Below are 17,673 nucleotides of genomic sequence, written 5' to 3'. Positions count from 1 at the left end.
CCCCGGCGGGCGGGAGGAGCGGGCGCGGGGCTGGTCCCGCGGGGTCCCGGCACCCTCAGGGCTCCGCCGTCACGGCGGGGCCGGGGGCTCGGGGCTCGGGGCAGGCAGCGGGGCACCCTGAGCCGCCTGAGGCTGTCCCGCCCCGGGAGCACAATGCGGGGGATCCCCGCGGGAGCGCGGAGCCCGCCCCATCGCGCAGGTGAGCGGGGCTCACCGGCTCACCCGCTCTCCCCCCCCCGCCACCTCCCCGGGCTGCCACGCCTTTGTCTCCGGCCTTTGTCTGTCCCGTCCGTGCCAGGGTCGGGGACCGCTGCTGCCAGCAGCAGCACCCTGCGCTCTCACCAACCTCCTCCTCAGCGCCGGGCACCCCCGCACCCCGCTATGCCCCTGTGCCTCCCCGCACGCCCGCAGCCCCTCCGCCCCTCCCAGCCCCACCTCCTCCCGCACCATGCACCCCAGTCCCCCGGGATTCCCGACGTCCCCGGTTCCTCTCCACATTCCCCCACTGCCTTCCCCCTGTCTCCTCCTCCTCCTCCTCCTCCCCTCCTCCTCTCGGGTTTGAACACCCCTTGCCCCCCGCAGACCTGCCTCCCGTCCGCCGCTCGCACAGCTCTGCCCTGCGTGCCGGGCTCCGCCGCACCGGCACCTCCGGGACAGGTAAGGCAGCGCTGCTCGCGCCGTGCTCAGCCCGCCCCGGGGCCGGGGCCGGGGCCGGGTGCTCCGTGCGTGATTCCCCTCTGCTGTGGCAGGGACTGGGGAGGAGTGGGGGACATCTTCCCACTTTCCGTGCGCCCCGGAGGAGACAAAGACGTGGGGTGACGGGGATCGCCGGTCCTGCCCCGTCGGGATGCGCGCGGAGCTCCGGTCACGGCGGCATCGCTCACGGTGCGAGCGAGCACAGGGCTCGGACAGCGCCGGTGCTGGGGCGCGGTGCCTTCGGCCGGACCTATTGTCACCCGTGCTGGGGAGCGGGCTCCGGACACTACCGAGGTTCTGCCTCCGTGCCCTGCACCGTGTGCCTTGCGGGGTGTGCGGTGCGGGCTCTGGGACTCACGTCCCACCGCCCCACTGTGGGTGACTCACTCCTGCGAGCGAGCTCCCGGATCGCTCTTGGAAGCGAAGTCGCCTCGGACAGAGGCACCGTCCCTCTCGGAGGGGCTGAGCGCCTCCTGCACCCAGGGGTACGTCCCGGCTCCGAGCCAGAGATGCCGAGGGGTGACGGGAGCTTTTCCTACCGAGTCATTGTGTTTACACAGCCGTGCACTGCCACGCTCCGAGCCCCTGGGTACCCGCGGCTTGTTGTCTGCTCTTTCTCTGCTGATAAGAGTGAGGTCTCACTTCTGAGTTAAATCAATTTGGCATCAGTTAATGCCTTATTGCAGCTAGTGATTAATCATGTAGAATTTAAGTGACACTTATCCAATTCACACCTGAAGTTTTCTGTCAGCCGGAGGGTTTAATGGAAGTGGTTTTGTATTCCCATCTCCTCTCTCTGGAAGAAGGAGGCATTAATTCTATATGCATGGTTCAAAGTGAGAATGTCATGCAAAGAAGAATATTGAAAGCACAGTCTAACTGTTCTGCCAGTCAGGACACATCCACGTGAAGATCAGGGCAAATCTGCCCCATTCTTCCCTCTAACACTGGCCAGTACTTTCCAGTCGAGTGAACAATGACCTTTCCTATTGATTGTGTCCCATTTGTCACCTGGCATTGCACATGAAACTGAAGTCTTCTCTGCCACGCTGACAGCAAGCAACTATATCTTGGATGCTAATCTCAGGCTCATTGCTATTTTTGTCTCATTATTGGGCAGAGTAGACTCTGTTTGATAGCAGGTCACCTGCGATGGCTGTGTCAGCCACGCTGTGAAGTCCCAGAGGGAAGCAGAGCAGAGGGTACTGCATATTCATTCATGGGCCCTTCAATGCAGTGGCTTGCTGGGCCGACCTGTCCCTGGCAGATGTTGTGCTGGGAAGCTCTCAGGACAGGCTGGGCTAGGCTCAGGGGAAAGGGTGCCACAGCTGTGGCTAGGGGCATGTAGTGACTTGAAGGTATCCAGTGTCAACCAAAACACTGGACTGGAGCTCAGCAGGGACTCGGGCAGCTCACAAGCCTGGGCTGCAGGAGAGGGAGTTCCCTGGGCTGTGCTGTGTGAACAGATGACCTCTGTCCTGATGAAGGCAGAGCACAGCCTGTCAGCCAGGGCTGATGGGTGAGGCGAGTCCCAGCTCCAGCCTTACAACTAATGTTGAGTGAATCAAGTTTCAAGTGATCACTGGATACAAATTGCCCCAGGGAGAGGCTTTGTGAAGGCACAGGGGCAGCTACAACTACTACTTAATGCCTTGCAAGCCTGAATCCTTATGTCCTGTCTCTTGTGCCATTAATGCAATTGGTATCTTACTGAATTTGGCCCTTTCTACTCTGGAGTGCTGTCTGGGGATAGCAAAAGTGAGAGAAAAGAGCACAGGTAAAGGAAGCAGATGTTTCAAAGGGCAAAGGGGGGGTGGGTGGGTGTGTACGTTCAGGTAGCCTGAATATCTGCAGAGAGGAAATGTCTTGCATCACAGTCATGAGGGACAAAGAAACTTGGGAGTCCAGTAAGTATGAAAGGCAAGGTAGGAAGGAATGGTGATGATGGAAATAGGAAAAAAGCTAAAAAGCAGGGCAGCTCTGAAAAAGAACACAAAAGGACTGAAGATCTGTGAGCAGGGAATTCTGCTGTTCTGTCATCCCAGAGATGTCTGGGACAACAGCAAAAGCATTTGAAATTCTTTACAAATTGAGTATGAAGGAAGTGTTGGAAAGAATAAAAGTGTTGGTACTTTTGGCCTGGAGAGGAAAAGAGAAGGGTAAATATTACCTACCTGCTTTGGGAGACCCTAGAAAGCTGGGATTGAGCTTTTTGAAATGGGAAAGTCCTTGGCAGATTGTTTATGAACCTTCCCAGCATTTGCCTCTAGAAACAGAAAAACAGATGGAAAGAGACCCAGCAGGGAAGTGAAATCTCATTTATCTGCACAATGCCATCCTCATGGCTCCAGCCAGCTCTCTGCATGTCAGCCACCATAGAGCCTACCCCATCCATTCTGCTCCAGGCCTTCTCAGCCCATCCATCACCCCATGGCTTCTTATTTACAGGGAGCCTGGCACACAAAGCTGGGTTCATTGTCTGTCATCCCTGCCACACAGGCATATGCACACAACACACATGTACATGCCCATACATTTTGTGTTTTGCTGCAGACTGGGATTGTCTGGAGTCCAAGGAATCTTTACACATGTCTGCCAAAGCCCGAGCTTATCAGAGCCAAAAAGAAATCTGGTCCAGCTTGGGGGTGCTTGGGTCCAGCTTGATTCAGCCCTTGAGCATATTAAATGCATCGAGGGTCTTGACAGTCTCTCGGTTCAAGGGTTTTGTTCCTCTTGGCTGTGACATGAAGAACATATGTGAAAAGTTAAAGCTCGGACTGTCAAATCTCATGTTTTAAGTGAGATACGTGAATTAATGTAGATGATCTGATGTTCCTGCTTTGTCAAATACAAAACAAATACACCAGGGACAGTTTCAGAGTCTGTTTCAGAGCCATGGCGACACAACTGTATATATTGTGGAAAAACATGTGGGAATTTCTGTGTACCTGCTCAGTGCATGTCTGTCTTGCAGGATTGTGAGCAGAGAGCAGAGAAATAGCAATTATATTGCTGAGTCCAGAGAAGACTTCCCACAGGGAAAGTTATCCAAGATGTAACCCTCCCCCAGTTTCCCTTACAGGACTGTAACCATTCACTACTAATCCAAAATGGATCAGAAATTGTGGCTGGAAAGCAGCACTGCAGCTCGCTCTCCAGCCCTGAGTCTGTACTCTGGGCAGCTCTGCTGTGCATGTGCTCATGTGAGAGGCAGATTTGTTACCTCGGGTAATCCTGAGGGTCTATAAGGCAGTGCAGGAAGAGGGGTGGAGCAATAAGGATGTAGGTCTGGTGTTTTGAAGAGCTACAGGGACAGCTTAACCTGGCAAATACTCCATCTATTTCCCTTACTAATATATGACCCCTAAGAGAAATAGATGGACTCTGGGCTTTGTTGTAACATGTGTGTTTGTTTATAGCAATTTAGGAAAGGCAACTCCTTACAAGGCCAGACTTCTTCCTGCCTGGTGTGTGTCTCAGGCAGAATTTCATCCTTTGCAGGCTGCATCAGCAGGGTGAGAACCTTGCTGTCACCTACATCAGTGAGCCCAGCCTAGCATGGGGTTCTTTTGTGGACTGTGGTCCTGCTAGAAAAGAGGGTGAAGTTTACTTTGATGCTCAGTCATTGAGGAACCTGAGCACTGAGAACTAGGGATGCTGTTGTGTGATCTAGCTGTCTTTTTAAACATGAATTCTGTAGGGTAAGAAAAAATGAAGGAGCTACGAAGAGGTTTCTGGAATTAAAGATAGATCAGGACATGGAAACAGGTGGTTAGGAGAAGGCTGGGACTGCTTTGCCTATAGCACAGCAGTGTTGCATTAAGCCAAAACTTGTCCATGCACTGGTTTGGTTTAGCAAACAGCCCAGCTCTCCCCTGACAACAGGGGACAGTAGCACAAGTATTTATCTGCATTGTTAATGCAAGATTCCCAGTGACTGTAACACAGCACATTAACCTGCCCATTCTGCCAGCACAGAGGTGAGGCAATCTGTGTTCCTACCTGCATTTTCATCCTGGCTCATGCTAACAAGACAGCTGGGCAGCTTAAAGAAATGCCCCCTGTGCTTTGAAGCAGACCTTCTGTTTAATTGCCCTGCAGCATTTAGTTGCCTTCCAGCTCCCACTGAAAATCAGAATGTGTCTGTCAGGTTCACCATAAAAGGGCCACGTCTGTGAGAGTGAGATTGGAGACACCCTTGCATTCTCTTTGCACTTGTTCTCTCCTCCTGGTATTTTGCCTACAGATGAAAAGGTAAGATGCTCTTTCTAGCTCTTTGAGTTGTTCTGAGTGATGTCTTAATCCAGCCTGTTTGCTCTGGTTCTTAAAGAGAAAATCCTAGGAAAAAAACAAAGACTCCATGGTTTAGGGGAAAAGCAAATGACCCCATGCAGAGCTGTGTGTTGCTATTTGTTCTAGTAGTTTTGAAGAAGAACTTCAAATGCCTTTTTTAATAGATTTAGCTGTCAGTCTGGTTTTCCTTTTTTCCAGATAGTTGCCAATAAAATAGTATTTCTAGTATTATGCCTTCAGCAAGTGAGCTTCCCAGTGCCTCCTAAATCAGTCCTCAAGGAACAGTTTGTCTTTAATAGCCAGTAGAAAGACCTGCTTTTTGAAAACTGCATGAAAAGAAGGTCCCTGTGCTGCCTGCCTCCTTCCAGGGAATGGAACTGAAAACATGTTCCCAGGCTATGAACAGCAACAGAGAGGAATCTTGGAAAGGCAGGATTTCCTGGTGAGTGCATGAGCAGGATTTTTTCAATTAACAGAATGAAGGCATCTCTCAACTCCAGGATGCTGGGCTGCTGTGATGGCAGCGTTTTCACTGACTCAAAATTCTCCACACATGTCACTCAGTCTGAAAGAAAAGGGGAAAGGAAGAGCCCAGGCAGGCAAGGCTTGTCACAGCTGGTTGGGGACAGCCCTGGCCACAGCACCTCGCCACCCCTGGAAAAACTGTGCTTGTGCTGTTTTGATTTTCTTCTTAAATATATCATCCAGAAGTCTTACCAACCTTTCTAGTCGGGCCAGCAGCATGTCCATCTTCAGAGCCATCAGAGATTGGCTCTGTTGGATATGGTGGAAGCTTCCAGCAGCTTCTCACAGACGCCACCTCTGTGGCTGCCTCCCTGCTACCAAAAGCCAGGCTGTGCCAAATCAACACACTGGTCAAGCAGAAAATCACCTAGATGAGGGCGTATGAGCCCTTGTGATTAAGCATCAAAGTGGTTCTCCCTGTGAACAGATGGAAATGAGGTGCAGCCAAGGGCTGAGGTGCAGGAAAGACTGGGATGAGGTTGAGTGAAAAGCTGTGGCTGTAACTCTGTGACAGTATTTCTCAAATGTAAGCACAGGCCTGGTTTTCTGGCAGTCAGTATCCCAGGGAACTCTGTTTTTATGCATGTCTTCATGCTGCCCACAGAGAAAGGGACAGTCTGGAAAAGCTGCACTAGAAATGCTGCAAATCCCTTTCCCCATTTTGTGGGAAAGGGCAGGGGAAAATGACTGAATAACTTAATTAGAGAATGCTCTGACTTGTGAAACATCCCAAAGCCATGTCTTGTAACACAAACACAAGGATGAAAGAAAACCCTCAAAAATACAACAGTGAAGCAGAATGAATGAGAACAGTCTGCAGCCACTGGGCTGGTGGACTCAATGAAACTTGGTTTCAATGTTCTCGGGATTTAAATTACCCTCCCAGTGACAGCCTTGCCTTGTGACCTGTGCAGGATCAAGGAGGGAAAGGGGGACAAGCTAAAGAAACCTCAGTCTGCCTCTCTGCCCCTTGGTCCTTAGACCAGCATCCCCTGCTCTACTGACAGCTTTTTATTTCCCTGCTATGCCATGAAGTATCAGCACAAAATCTCCAGTGTTTTTTCTTTCTTTGGCCAGTCTCAGCCAGCTGAAGCAGTATGCAAACACTTGTGGAAGTCTCTGTTTTGAGCTGTTCAGGGCTGTTGCTGGTCCTGTGAGGCCACCATCTGGCCCAATTTCTGTTCATTTTGACATCTTCATTGCAAGGAAACCAGCTGTGAGGAGGGGCCAGTGCCCCTAGCCCAGGATGCCAACCTGGCAGCAGACAGCCCTGGCTGGGCAGCTGGTGTTGTGCCAGGCTTAGGAGCTGTGGGCAGGAGCCAACCCCTCAGATGGTGGGCTGTGAATAGGAGGGTAGGGGGGCTACTGAGAAATCAAAGGGAAGTGTCCTACTGATTGATGGCCTCATTTGCACATGAAACTGGGACCTCTCAGCCCTGCAGGCCCTGCACATGTGTCTCAGCTGCTATAATCAGGGAGGAGATAAGCAAAGAGGGAATAACTTGCTTCCAGCTCAGGACACCATAATGGTTTTCATCTAAGTATCCTAGGATGGAATCTTGATGGCCTTTACAGTTCCTAAGTGTTGGTTGCCTTATTTTTTTTTTTCTTTTTTAATTGCAGGTGAGACAGAGCACCCATGATTATGGAAACTTCCTCCAAGGAAACTTCCTTCTCTTCTTTCCTTTTCCTATGCATGCTGGTTCTTTCTGACATCAGTCTTGCAGTCTCCCTGAACCCTGGCACAAAGCTCAAAAATGTCCCAGAGAACAACCACCTTCAAAACCAAGAGATGTGGCTGCAGCAGCCCAGAACTGGGCGCCATCACAGGCAAGGCTTGGCCAAGAAGGAGAGGGTCCATGCCATGCCTTCAAGAGGGCAGCTGGCTGGGGAAGACACCCTCAAGATGGGCAGTGGAGCTTCAGCTGTGGAAGACCTGGTGGCAGAGGGACAGCCAGCAGCCCTGACACAGAATAAGAACGTGTTCCTGGGGTTTGAATTGTCGTATCCTGAGAGGGAAAACCAGTCCCCAGGCTCTGAGAAAGGAAAGAAGCAGAACCGAGAGCATCGTCGACACAGCCGCAGGGACAGGCTCAAACAACACCGAGGTATTTGAGCTCCAAGGGAACCTGGGGCTGTTGTGCCTCTGGAAGTTAGCAGCTCTTGTGTGAGGGCAAGGAGACACAGCTGTGGTAGAGCCACATGGGTGTGTGGAGTGTGTGCCTGCTCTGGGGAGAAATCTGTAAACAAAAGAGGCACAAGAAAAAAGGGGAACTGCAAAGGATTTTAGTGCTGGCTGCAATTTTGTAAAAATGACCTGGTTTGTCTTACAGAGGGAGCTCTGAAAGTCCATAAGACTTGAGGGGCTGTTTTGGGTGGCCTGCTTTATTTTTTTCACTTATTTGCAAATGGCCCAGTTTAGGAACAAGTATGTCCAAGCCATGCTCAATCTCTCCTCTGACTTCAAAAAATGATGAGAATCAGAAAAAAACACAACTCACTTATTTTGTTTTGAAGACTAGTTTCTCCTCACCAGAGCTTGTGTTCTTCTATATTTATGCTGAACAACAACAACAAAAAAAAATCAGATTTTGCATATGTGAAATTGCACTGATAACTTGAAAATGTTGCTTGATTTTGACAGGGACTGCTTTCCTTTGCAGGTCAAGTTGTGGGTGTGTGTCTCTGTGGTATGAGCTCAGTGTGGCAAACCTTGAGTTCTGTTAAAGCGAGGCAATTTATGTCAATCTACACTATGTGACAAGCTGAGTGTCACGTCCTTGAGTTCCATCTATCACTCCTCCCTGCCTCAGTAAGAAGAGCTCTATTGTTTTTTCAGGGGACCGACTAAACAGCTTGTGTTAGCAATATAGAAGAGTATGCAACAAAGCTGGTTTGAAGCAATATTTGCAGACTACAAACGGCTTATTTCTTGAGGTTAACTTACGGTCTATATTTAAATAAATACTTATGAAGAAGAGGGATATATCTGTGAAGATAATTTCAAGTTAGGTAAGTCCTGACTTGAGCTAAATTGAAATAACTCACTACTAAAAATCAAATAAGAATGTATTCACAGGTATTTGCAAGAGCTTAATCCATTGGTTTAAAAATAGTTAAACAGGTGCATTTTGTACTCTTGAGACCAGAAAAAGACTTGTTTTGCTTCTTAAAGAAGAGACAGACATATCTTCAGGAAAGTGTGATTATGTATGTCTTAAGCATGCAAAAGTCAAGCTGCATATACTCTGGACCTGATTTATACATTTATCACTGTAATAGCTCATTACTATTTTACAGTGGCCTAAACAGTGGCTCAGGCTCATGGAACAGTGGTCGGCGACAGGATGAAATGTGAATTCCTTTGACTCGAATCTGTCACTCAGAGAAAAGGGATGAGAAAGGTAATGCCACTGTACCTGTTGCCCTCTGCAGGGAAGACTCCTGATGCTGGGCCAAGCTCCCTCTACAAGAAACCCAAAAGCTTTGAAGAACAGTTTCAAAGTCTTCAGGCAGAGGAAGCTACAAGTCTGGCTCCCACCATGCTCCTCCTTTCTGCATTGGACACAGCAGTTTCCACAGAAGAGCCTCCTGTTCTTCCAGCCACTTCACCACGGTCACAGGTAAAGACACAGCTGGGAAATGTCTGTACCTCCAAGCCTCTCCCTCAGCTATCCAACTTCACCGAGTTTCAAGGACCAGAGACACAGTAGGAGCCCTTGGCTGAAGAGCCAGGATGTCCTAATGCTCATTGCTCACCTTTTGTTCTCACAGAGAGGCAATGAAAACTTCCCTCTTGGCTTCAGCCTCAACAAGGGAAAGCTCTTCACTTTTGACAATGAGATGCCAAGAATCCCCAGTGGATAAGACAGGAGTGGAGGAGGGGAGAGGGAATCATAAAGCCTTTTTAATGTATAAAAGCATTATGAAAATTCACAAAGACTTCAGTGTCTCTGCAGAAGTGTAATGTGTTGTGTTTCTGGTTTTTTTGTGGTTTGTAGGCTCGCCTCAGGCAAGATGGGGATGTGATGCCCACCTTGGATATGGCACTCTTTGACTGGACCGATTACGAGGATCTCAAACCAGAAATGTGGCCAGCTGCTAAAAAGAAAGGTGCTGAATCTCCCTGTCCTCTTTCTCAAAAGTCATCCTGTAAGGCTTGTCTACAGCTAGTGTTCACAGATGTGCTGAAGGACATGAGATCATAGTGGTGGGGAAAGAGAGAAGCAGCATCATGCTGATTGAGTTTCATGCTCAGTTTCAGAATGTTTCTCATTTTGGATGCATATTTGGAGGGCAGAGAAAAAATTATAAATGGAGTGTTGAGAAATAGGGAGGAGATTAGACTATGAAGGTTTAGAGTTCAAGTCTTGAAATTTGAGGCTGTTTTTACCCTGGAACAATATATTCTCCAAAATGAAAACACTAGACAGAAATTTTCTATCAGCATCTTTTTTTTTTTCCATAGAAAAGCGCCGCAGTAAGAGCCCCAACAGTGGAAATGAAACTGTGACAGCTGAAGGAGAGCCATGTGATCACCACCTTGACTGCCTTCCAGGTCAGGATCAGCTTGGCAGGGTCATTTCTCCAAACATGAGATGTTTGAAATCTAGCCCAGGTTTTAAGCCAAGCATCCTGATTTCTACTACTGATAGGAAGTGGCAGGGAAGGGCAGAGGCTCTCTGGGAATGTTGTGGGACCAGATGATGTCTGTACAATGGAGCTGTTATGGGTGTCAGTAGCCCTGCAGGTAAGGGGATACCTGAACTGTGCTGACCCCTGGTCCTGTGTTGCAGGCTCTTGCTGTGACTTGCGTGAACACCTCTGCAAACCACACAATCGAGGCCTTAACAACAAGTGTTATGATGACTGTATGTGCACTGAAGGTGAGTCCAGCTCTTTGCTCCCTGTCCTGGTTTAAAGGACAGGTGTCTGCCAAGGAAGGCAGGAATCTCCCTTGGAATGGAGAATATTATCCCCTTCCCTCTGAATTACTGTAACTTGGAAATTACGGTGTTTTCAGGCACAGATGCTGGGAAGGAAAGGCAGTTCTTTACTCGTATTTCTGTGTATAAGAAGACAAACCCCGAGCCCGGAGCAGCGGCGCGGTGCCGGCCGCGCGCGGGCCCAGCGCTGCCCCTCGCTGCAGTTCCGGGCACAGCCAGCGGGGGCGCTGCGGGCTCCCGGCCGGGCCGCCCGGCGCCGATGATTCCGCCGCGCCTGCAGGGGGCGCTGTGGCGCGGGCTCTCTCCACACGGCAATGGCGGCGCGGAGAGAAAAGGGGCTCCTGCTGCAAACGGCCGGGGGGCAGCTGGGCCCGGGGCCCCTCTGCAGGGCACAATGGACTGCGGCACGAACCGCGGAGCAGCGGGGGCAGCACACCGGGGGTGGAAAATCGAATTGTAGCACTAAGGCCCAAGCAGTGGCAGAAGCAGAAGCGGCAGGGTGGCCTGGTGGCCGCTGGGCGTTGGCGTGAAGTGCAGCAAAATGCCCAAAGCAGTGGCAGAGACTGCAGGGGCTGGACAGGGGATCACTCCTGGCACACATCACTGGTGAGGAGAGCTGGGTCTGGGCACAGCAAACATCGGCTCTGGCTCCTGAGCAGCAGAGGAGCAAGCCCTAGTCATAGTGCTGAAGGAAAAAAGACAACAAACAAACAAAACAAAAACAAAAAAACCCAACCAACCATATCAACAACAACAACAAAAACACAAAAAGAAAACACACACCAAAAAAAAAAAAACCAAACGAAAAAACACCAAAAACCCCCACCACAAAACAACAACAGCAACAACAACAACAAAAAAACAGACAAAAAACAAAACAAAACAAAAAAACACAAAAAAAAAACAACAAAGAGGGGAAAAAAGGAAAAGGAAAAAAACAGAGGGCAACAGGATCTCAGTTCAGACCCCCAAACCGTGTGGCTGCAGAGCCAGTCACCCCCACTGGAAGGAAGTGCAGCCCCTGGCCCTCCAGAATCCCCCCAGAATCCCAGGCTGCTCCTCACCCATTGCGATACTCCTGGAGCCAGGGGAAGCCTTGACCATTCTGGACACAAAACAAAAACAAAAGCAAACGTGGTTATGGAATATAAACCATCCCCAAGACACTCCTTGACTTTGTAGCATTGACTTGGAGTTGTGGTTTGTATGTGAAAGTAGGAGCCAAGCTCTCCTGCTCTTAGCCTCTCTCTGCCACTGACTCACAGTGTGACTATTTAGTCTTCTAGGATATCTTGTTTTCTCTCTTGAAAACAAAGATCCTGATGTCTGCCAACCTAACAGAAGAAGCCACAATATATTAACATTTCAGTGGTACTTTCAAGTATCACAGACTATAAAAACACTTGTATGACCTTGTGCCTAACATGACTTTCCCAAGTTAATTTCAACTGAGCTTGTAGCAATTTAGTAGATGTGGAAAGGACTCAGGCTTTTTGTTTCTTATTTCTGAAGAATCCACAGCAGCCCTTACTAGGCAGATGCATTATGAAGATGTTAAAAGGTGTTGCACTCTTCTAGTTTAAACATGTTCAGGATCAGCTCCAGGCACTGAGTCTTGCCTGCCAGAACAAAACTCTGTTTGCCAAGTTTTGTGACCTGCATTAGGTACCCAGTGATTTGACCAGGCTGTTCACCTACTTTTTACCCAGTTAAATGGGTAGCTTTCTTGGAGTTGCAATGTTAAATGATAGTCTTCACATTGGGTGTGTTGTGTAATACTGCAAGGTCCTAATCAGAGATGATCTTCTGATAGATTAGCCTAGAAATGTGTTTCTGCAATCCCTAATGAGGCTGCCCCAGGCCCTGCTTTATCCTTAAGCCAGTTGTAAGTTGACAGCAAATGTGCATCCTGTGTAGCATAAAAAAGATCCCTAGAGATGGAAGATCCAGGTAAAACAGACAGGAGGCTTAAGAGCAGAGCTCTGATCTTGCATGCTCCCCTTCTAGGAGGCCAGATTGCCCTGGGGTGATTGGTAATGAGGGGCACAAACCCAACTTTTTAAGGTAGCTGGTCTCAATGTAGCCCAGGGACATAATTCCAAAAGACTGTTCTGTGACATCATCTGGGTCTCCAGTGAACAACCAAGGACAGTTTTGAGCTGTCTTATTACAAAAGCTATAAAACCTCTGCTGCCTGCTCTGGAAGTTAAAAGACCTGCTGCTTCTAGAATGATCAAATCAGCTCCTGCCAACCCAAATGACGAGATCCTGCACTACTGAAAAGCAGGGTTTTCATGAGAGTCACTTACCCATAGGCTGTACCTTGTCTGGCCCAACTAGCTATGCATTCTGGTGTAACAAAGTCAGACAAGAAACACCATAAAATCAACCTCTTGGGGCCAGAAACCAAGTAGTTACCATGACCAGAGGCTCCCATTACCTTCCATTGCCATGGGAGAAGATGTACTCACGGTTTTTACAAATAAAACACCTTTTTCCCCCCTTCATACTCATCTATGCTATATTAGCTAGCTTCTTTCAGACCCTGCACATGGAGCATCTAAAACAGAAAATTAAAGGAGATGAGCAGTGGGCTTTGGATCAGACCTCCCAGTAATAACACTTCAAAGTTTCTTCCCTTCTCTCTTGAAGCTTCAGGGAAACAAATAGCAAGGGAAGGTCCCTACTCATTGCTGCTGCACATTAAGTCTATAGTAATTTCTCAATGGAGAGATTACTTAGACAGTAATGGGAAGTAATAGAGGGAGACCAATCAGGGCTTCCATAAAATCACTGGAAACAATTAGAATAATTCATTGGTATTTCAAGAAGCCTGTGAAACCTGCCTGAACAATCCCAAACAGTGATCCAAACAGGATGCCAGTGCCCAGAGAGCAATATGTCTTGTCTGTCTGAGGCATTTCTCTGTCCCCCTATTTGACAGAGCACTGGAACTGTACCCAGTGCAGCAGTATCTGAGGCAGAGAGATTTGGTGTTATTGCTGTAGTGAGTCCTGCTCCCTCCTCACTCCTCCATGTCTTTTCCACAGGGCTACGCTGTTACGCCAAATTCCACCGGAACCGAAGAGTGACCCGGAGGAAAGGGCGCTGTGTGGAGCCTGAATCAGCCAACGGAGAGCAGGGATCTTTCATTAATGTTTAGGAGGGTGGCACTCCTGCCTGTATGGTCAGGAGCTGGGATCAGACTGTTTATACCTAGCAATGGGAATTAGAGGGAAAAGTTGAACAAATGATGAAAGCTGCAGGCTCTGAACATGCCAGGTCCCAGCTAGACTGAAACTCATGTTCATTATAAATACAGTGGCACCAGCCTTTTCCATAGCAGGACTGCACTCCCTGTCCCTTCCCTCAGCACATTCCTGCCACTGAATTGAGTCCCTCTCTCCTAGTTAGAAAGCAATGATCATAACTCCGATTCTGATGGTCCTGGCAGAAAAAGGCTCTGCAGTTTCATCTCCTCTTCTCAAGAGAGGCAAGATGTGGAAGATCCTTCAGGGCAAAGGGGATATGAGCTTAAACTTTACCCCTTAATAATTGCTTAAGAATAAAGGTAGATAGATCCTCCTTAAGGACTGGGAGTTCCTAGAGGAGAGGAAATTTGTAGCGTCCAGGTAGAATCAAAGATGGGAAATGGATCCGCAGGAAGCTGCCTGCCTAGGTAAGAGAGGACCCTCTGGCAGACCTCTTGCTCTCTCCCTTTTTCACTGCTCCAGACATATTTCCTAGCTGTTACACACTACCACTTCCTACCTGTCATCTTTGGGATCTTCCAGTCCCACTCCATCCTTCCTTCCTTTTCTTGCTTTTGGAGAACCACCCAGTTTCTACAAGGATGGAGCAAGACATTCCAGCCTGTAGCTCTCACTCATTTAGCTATCCTGCCAGGTTTGTTATTTTTAATGATTATTTTTAGAAGCTTTCTGGGGAAGTGATAGTTTTCCTAGTGAGCCTGAAATAAAGTTTTTGGTAACAGGAGATAGGGACAGGCTGTTCCATTGTAGTAAAACCTGTGACATGTTGCATGTGTGTTTCCGTGATATGTAAATAAAGATATGATGGATATCCTTTGTGCAACTCTTCTGCTTTTTTGACTGCACCCAAGGATGTGGAGGAGCCAGAAAAGCCTATAAGGAAGTTGGTCAGCAGGTAACACTGATGACTTGAGGTAATCACACAGACTGGTAGAAAAATTTCTCTGCCCAAGGTTGCCTGTATTCTTACTCAAATTGGAGATAACTGTTTCTGCCTAGTGTAGCCAGCCAGATGCTTAAAGCTTCTTTATATTAATACTTAATTACAGGCTTCAGTGATATATTGGAGCTACAAAAGCTACCTGTGTTAACCCGCAGTAGTGGTGGCTGGTGAAGACGTTCTTTGCTGCTGCAATACCCCAATACCCTGACTTCTGTGGGGAGGCAGCTACGAAGTCTTTTATATCCAAGAGCCTGGAGATGTATAGCACTTTCTTTAGGAACAGAAACATTAATTGTGGTGCTGTGGTCAGACCTCTCTTTACACAGCTTCCCTAAACCCCCTGTGTTCCATTTAGTTAGTCAAACGTCCAATTTGCAATCCTGTTTATGCTGTGGTGCCACTTCACATTGTGTATTCACTCAAAGACTATGAGCTTTACATCTCTGAGTGCCCACTCATGGCCACAGAGAGATGCTGTGAATACAATGTCACTTCTGACCCGTGCACACCTGCTAAAGGAGGAATTTGTATGGGAGCATTTAGGCAAAACCACCACAAGGTTGGATGTAGCTGTTTAGATTTCTTTTTACAGCATGACAGTCTTAGCACAAAAGACAGAAATAAAGAAAGGTGGTTTGCCTTCAGCTCGATGCCACAGCAGCAAGGATTCAATTTGTTAACCCAGGGAGAGCAATGCAGCCCCTCCTTCAGCCCAGATGCAAAATAGTGGGTGGTGCTGCCAGTGCCATTGTCAGTGGAAGCATAAAGGGGAAAAAGGCTCCTAATTGATCACATTCAATTGCAGAGCTCTCAGCCTCTGGTCTGTGTGACACTGATGAGAACCACATGGACAGGCACTATCAAAACCACGTTTAATATCACACTGCTTTTTAATGTAGGAGCCAAGATCTGCGGGGAACAGTGCAACTGGAAGCGAGCAGGAAATTTTGCAGGGGTCTTTATCCTTGGTGATGCAGGTATTCCTTGCCTCTTAGCTACAAATGGGATCCTTGTAGGATCATGGACAGTGTTTGAGGCAAGACTGTGTTGCAAATCATGTGAAATACAAGCAAGTCTGAATTTTGTCAGAGCTTTTAGACTAAAAGGAGACTTACTCCTATCAGTTCTTGCTTTTTCAGCCTTCAGTCTGCTATTAACTCTGAATATAAAGAACAGATTGTTTTTAATTGGTGGGATTAGTTAAGGTCAGCGAAAATTCAGTTAACTATTATCAGTCAAATCAGGGATTACTGGATTGATTGCTCACATTGGAGTTTCATAAAGAGAGCCTGTGACCAAGTGTCACTGCTGCTGAGTGAAGCTGTGGTGTTGCAGAGGTGGAGCAGGAAGGGTGAGCAGTGGTACAGGCACATGCTGCACAGCCACAGCAGCATCAAAAGAATCAGCCTGAATTATAGATCAGCCACATCAACTACTGGCTTCACAATTGCAGTGCCAAGGAAAGCTGTTGAGTAAATAACGTGCAAAGGTGTGGAATGCAAGAGCAGCCTGTGATATAAAACCCCAGGGCAATATTTGTACAAGTCCAACCCATTTGTGAGCACAGCAAAGCTTTTTAGTGCCACTCTGTGCTGTCTCAAAGACATGACAGCAGCTGCAGAGCATCACCATCACGGGTTACTTTTAGCAGCTTTCCCTTTCCTTCTCAGTATGTCGTAGTCACATCATGACAGTTTTGCCTTTGCAGGCATTAGGTCTGAACAAGAGAGAGATACAAATGTCAAGCGAGACTTGATTTGTATGTTCTTCTCAAGTGATTGTTTAAGAAACTCAAATTAAGAATTCACACAAGCTCAGCTTCTTTACTGCCCTCAGAGAATTTAAGTCAGAGCTCTTGCAAGATTGTCTATTGTCTTGAAAGGACTTTGGACCAGGCCCAAACCAGCCATGGCAGGGCTCTGTGCAATAATTTCTGAAGTTAATCACAGAGCATGCGTGCAAGAAAGGTGAGTGACAAAGTCCCACCTAAAGTCCTGTTCTACAGCTACTGCTGTTAGTAGCCTCTGAGAATCCAAGGGTTATGCATCACTTTAAACTGCTTCTCCAAGGGTGAGAATTATTAAACATGGAAAAGAGAGAACAGCATGCTGATTTGACATAATCATTTCAGCAGCTGCCTGCTCTGCAAATGCTGTTGATTCTTAGGGATGTTGCTGATAGTTGCCAAAATTATGACTGCTAGAGAGGCAAGGAGTGGAAGCACAAATTAAAACACTTGGGAATCATTCTGTCTCAGGTCTGTAATAGTCTGCATTCATTGTCTCTTGGAGGTGTTTTATTGAAACCCTCTCTCTTCACTCCCTCCCCCAGTAATTACCCTGTTGTAAATTCACAGTGTGTGAAAGTGCTTCAATTTGAAACCCATGCTATACCAAATTGTTCACATCCATGCCAGTCATTCTCTGCTACATGAAGCCTGGAAAAAACATTGCTTTCGTATTTTTATCAGAAAAAAAAACCCGAGGGCTGTTGTTTTCTTGGAATGCTCTGAGTGAGCATATGTACTCCATAAAACCACTTCTGGTGTGTCAGTTCATTTTATGGAGTGTCAGTGAATCTTGAAGAGTGGTCTCTTAATGACATCTCAAAGCTTTAGTTAGATTTTAGAAAATCAGAGGAGCAGCTTTTTGCTGCTGAGATAGGGAAGGACTTCCAAGTGCATTTGTCAAGACACCACATTAATGTGACCCTCTCCACTCCCCAAATCACCTTGCCATAGCCTGTTTTGCAGTGCAATTGCAGGAGGAGGCTTTCCACCAGCATTACAAAATGCCTTCAATTTCCTTTCCAATCCAGATAATGATTCTGTTTGCTGATTTCCCACTGGGATTTAAAAGGGAATCTGTAGAGCCAGGCAACTTCTATATGCCCTTCCTCACTGCTTATTCAGAAAGGCTCTGTGGCTAATATATATGTATGTGTGCTGAGCTGATGCCTTCTCTGCTCTCAACTCCATAGCCAGGGGCAAAACTCAGAG

General features: G+C 47.8%; 1 protein-coding gene across 1 annotated transcript; it reads left to right on the top strand.

Moving 5' to 3' along the window:
- Nucleotides 1-5: 5 nt before the first annotated feature.
- On the top strand, nucleotides 6-14,543 carry DRAXIN (dorsal inhibitory axon guidance protein). Its single transcript, XM_014881741.2, has 8 exons — nucleotides 6-199; nucleotides 583-657; nucleotides 7,138-7,622; nucleotides 8,950-9,137; nucleotides 9,516-9,627; nucleotides 9,983-10,072; nucleotides 10,311-10,400; nucleotides 13,511-14,543. The coding sequence occupies exons 3-8, from the start codon at nucleotides 7,154-7,156 to the stop codon at nucleotides 13,621-13,623; spliced, it is 1,062 nt and encodes a 353-aa protein (XP_014737227.1). The 5' UTR covers nucleotides 6-199; nucleotides 583-657; nucleotides 7,138-7,153; the 3' UTR covers nucleotides 13,624-14,543.
- The last annotated feature ends 3,130 nt before the right edge of the window (nucleotides 14,544-17,673 follow it).

This window comes from Sturnus vulgaris, chromosome 25 (assembly GCF_052056855.1).
Source record: "Sturnus vulgaris isolate bStuVul1 chromosome 25, bStuVul1.hap1, whole genome shotgun sequence".
NCBI lineage: Eukaryota > Metazoa > Chordata > Aves > Passeriformes > Sturnidae > Sturnus > Sturnus vulgaris.
The sequence above is the reverse complement of the archived record's forward strand: the minus strand, read 5'-3'. Positions and strand labels throughout refer to the sequence as shown.

What these genes read in the sequence shown, in the direction of transcription:
- DRAXIN (XM_014881741.2), top strand. Translation starts at nt 7,154, where the DNA reads ATGATTATGGAAACTTCCTCCAAGGAAACTTCCTTCTCTTCTTTCCTT. An exon ending in CCACTTCACCACGGTCACAG is followed by an intron (nt 9,138 to 9,515) that starts GTAAAGACACAG and finishes TGTGGTTTGTAG; the next exon opens with GCTCGCCTCAGGCAAGATGG. An exon ending in CCACCTTGACTGCCTTCCAG is followed by an intron (nt 10,073 to 10,310) that starts GTCAGGATCAGC and finishes CCTGTGTTGCAG; the next exon opens with GCTCTTGCTGTGACTTGCGT.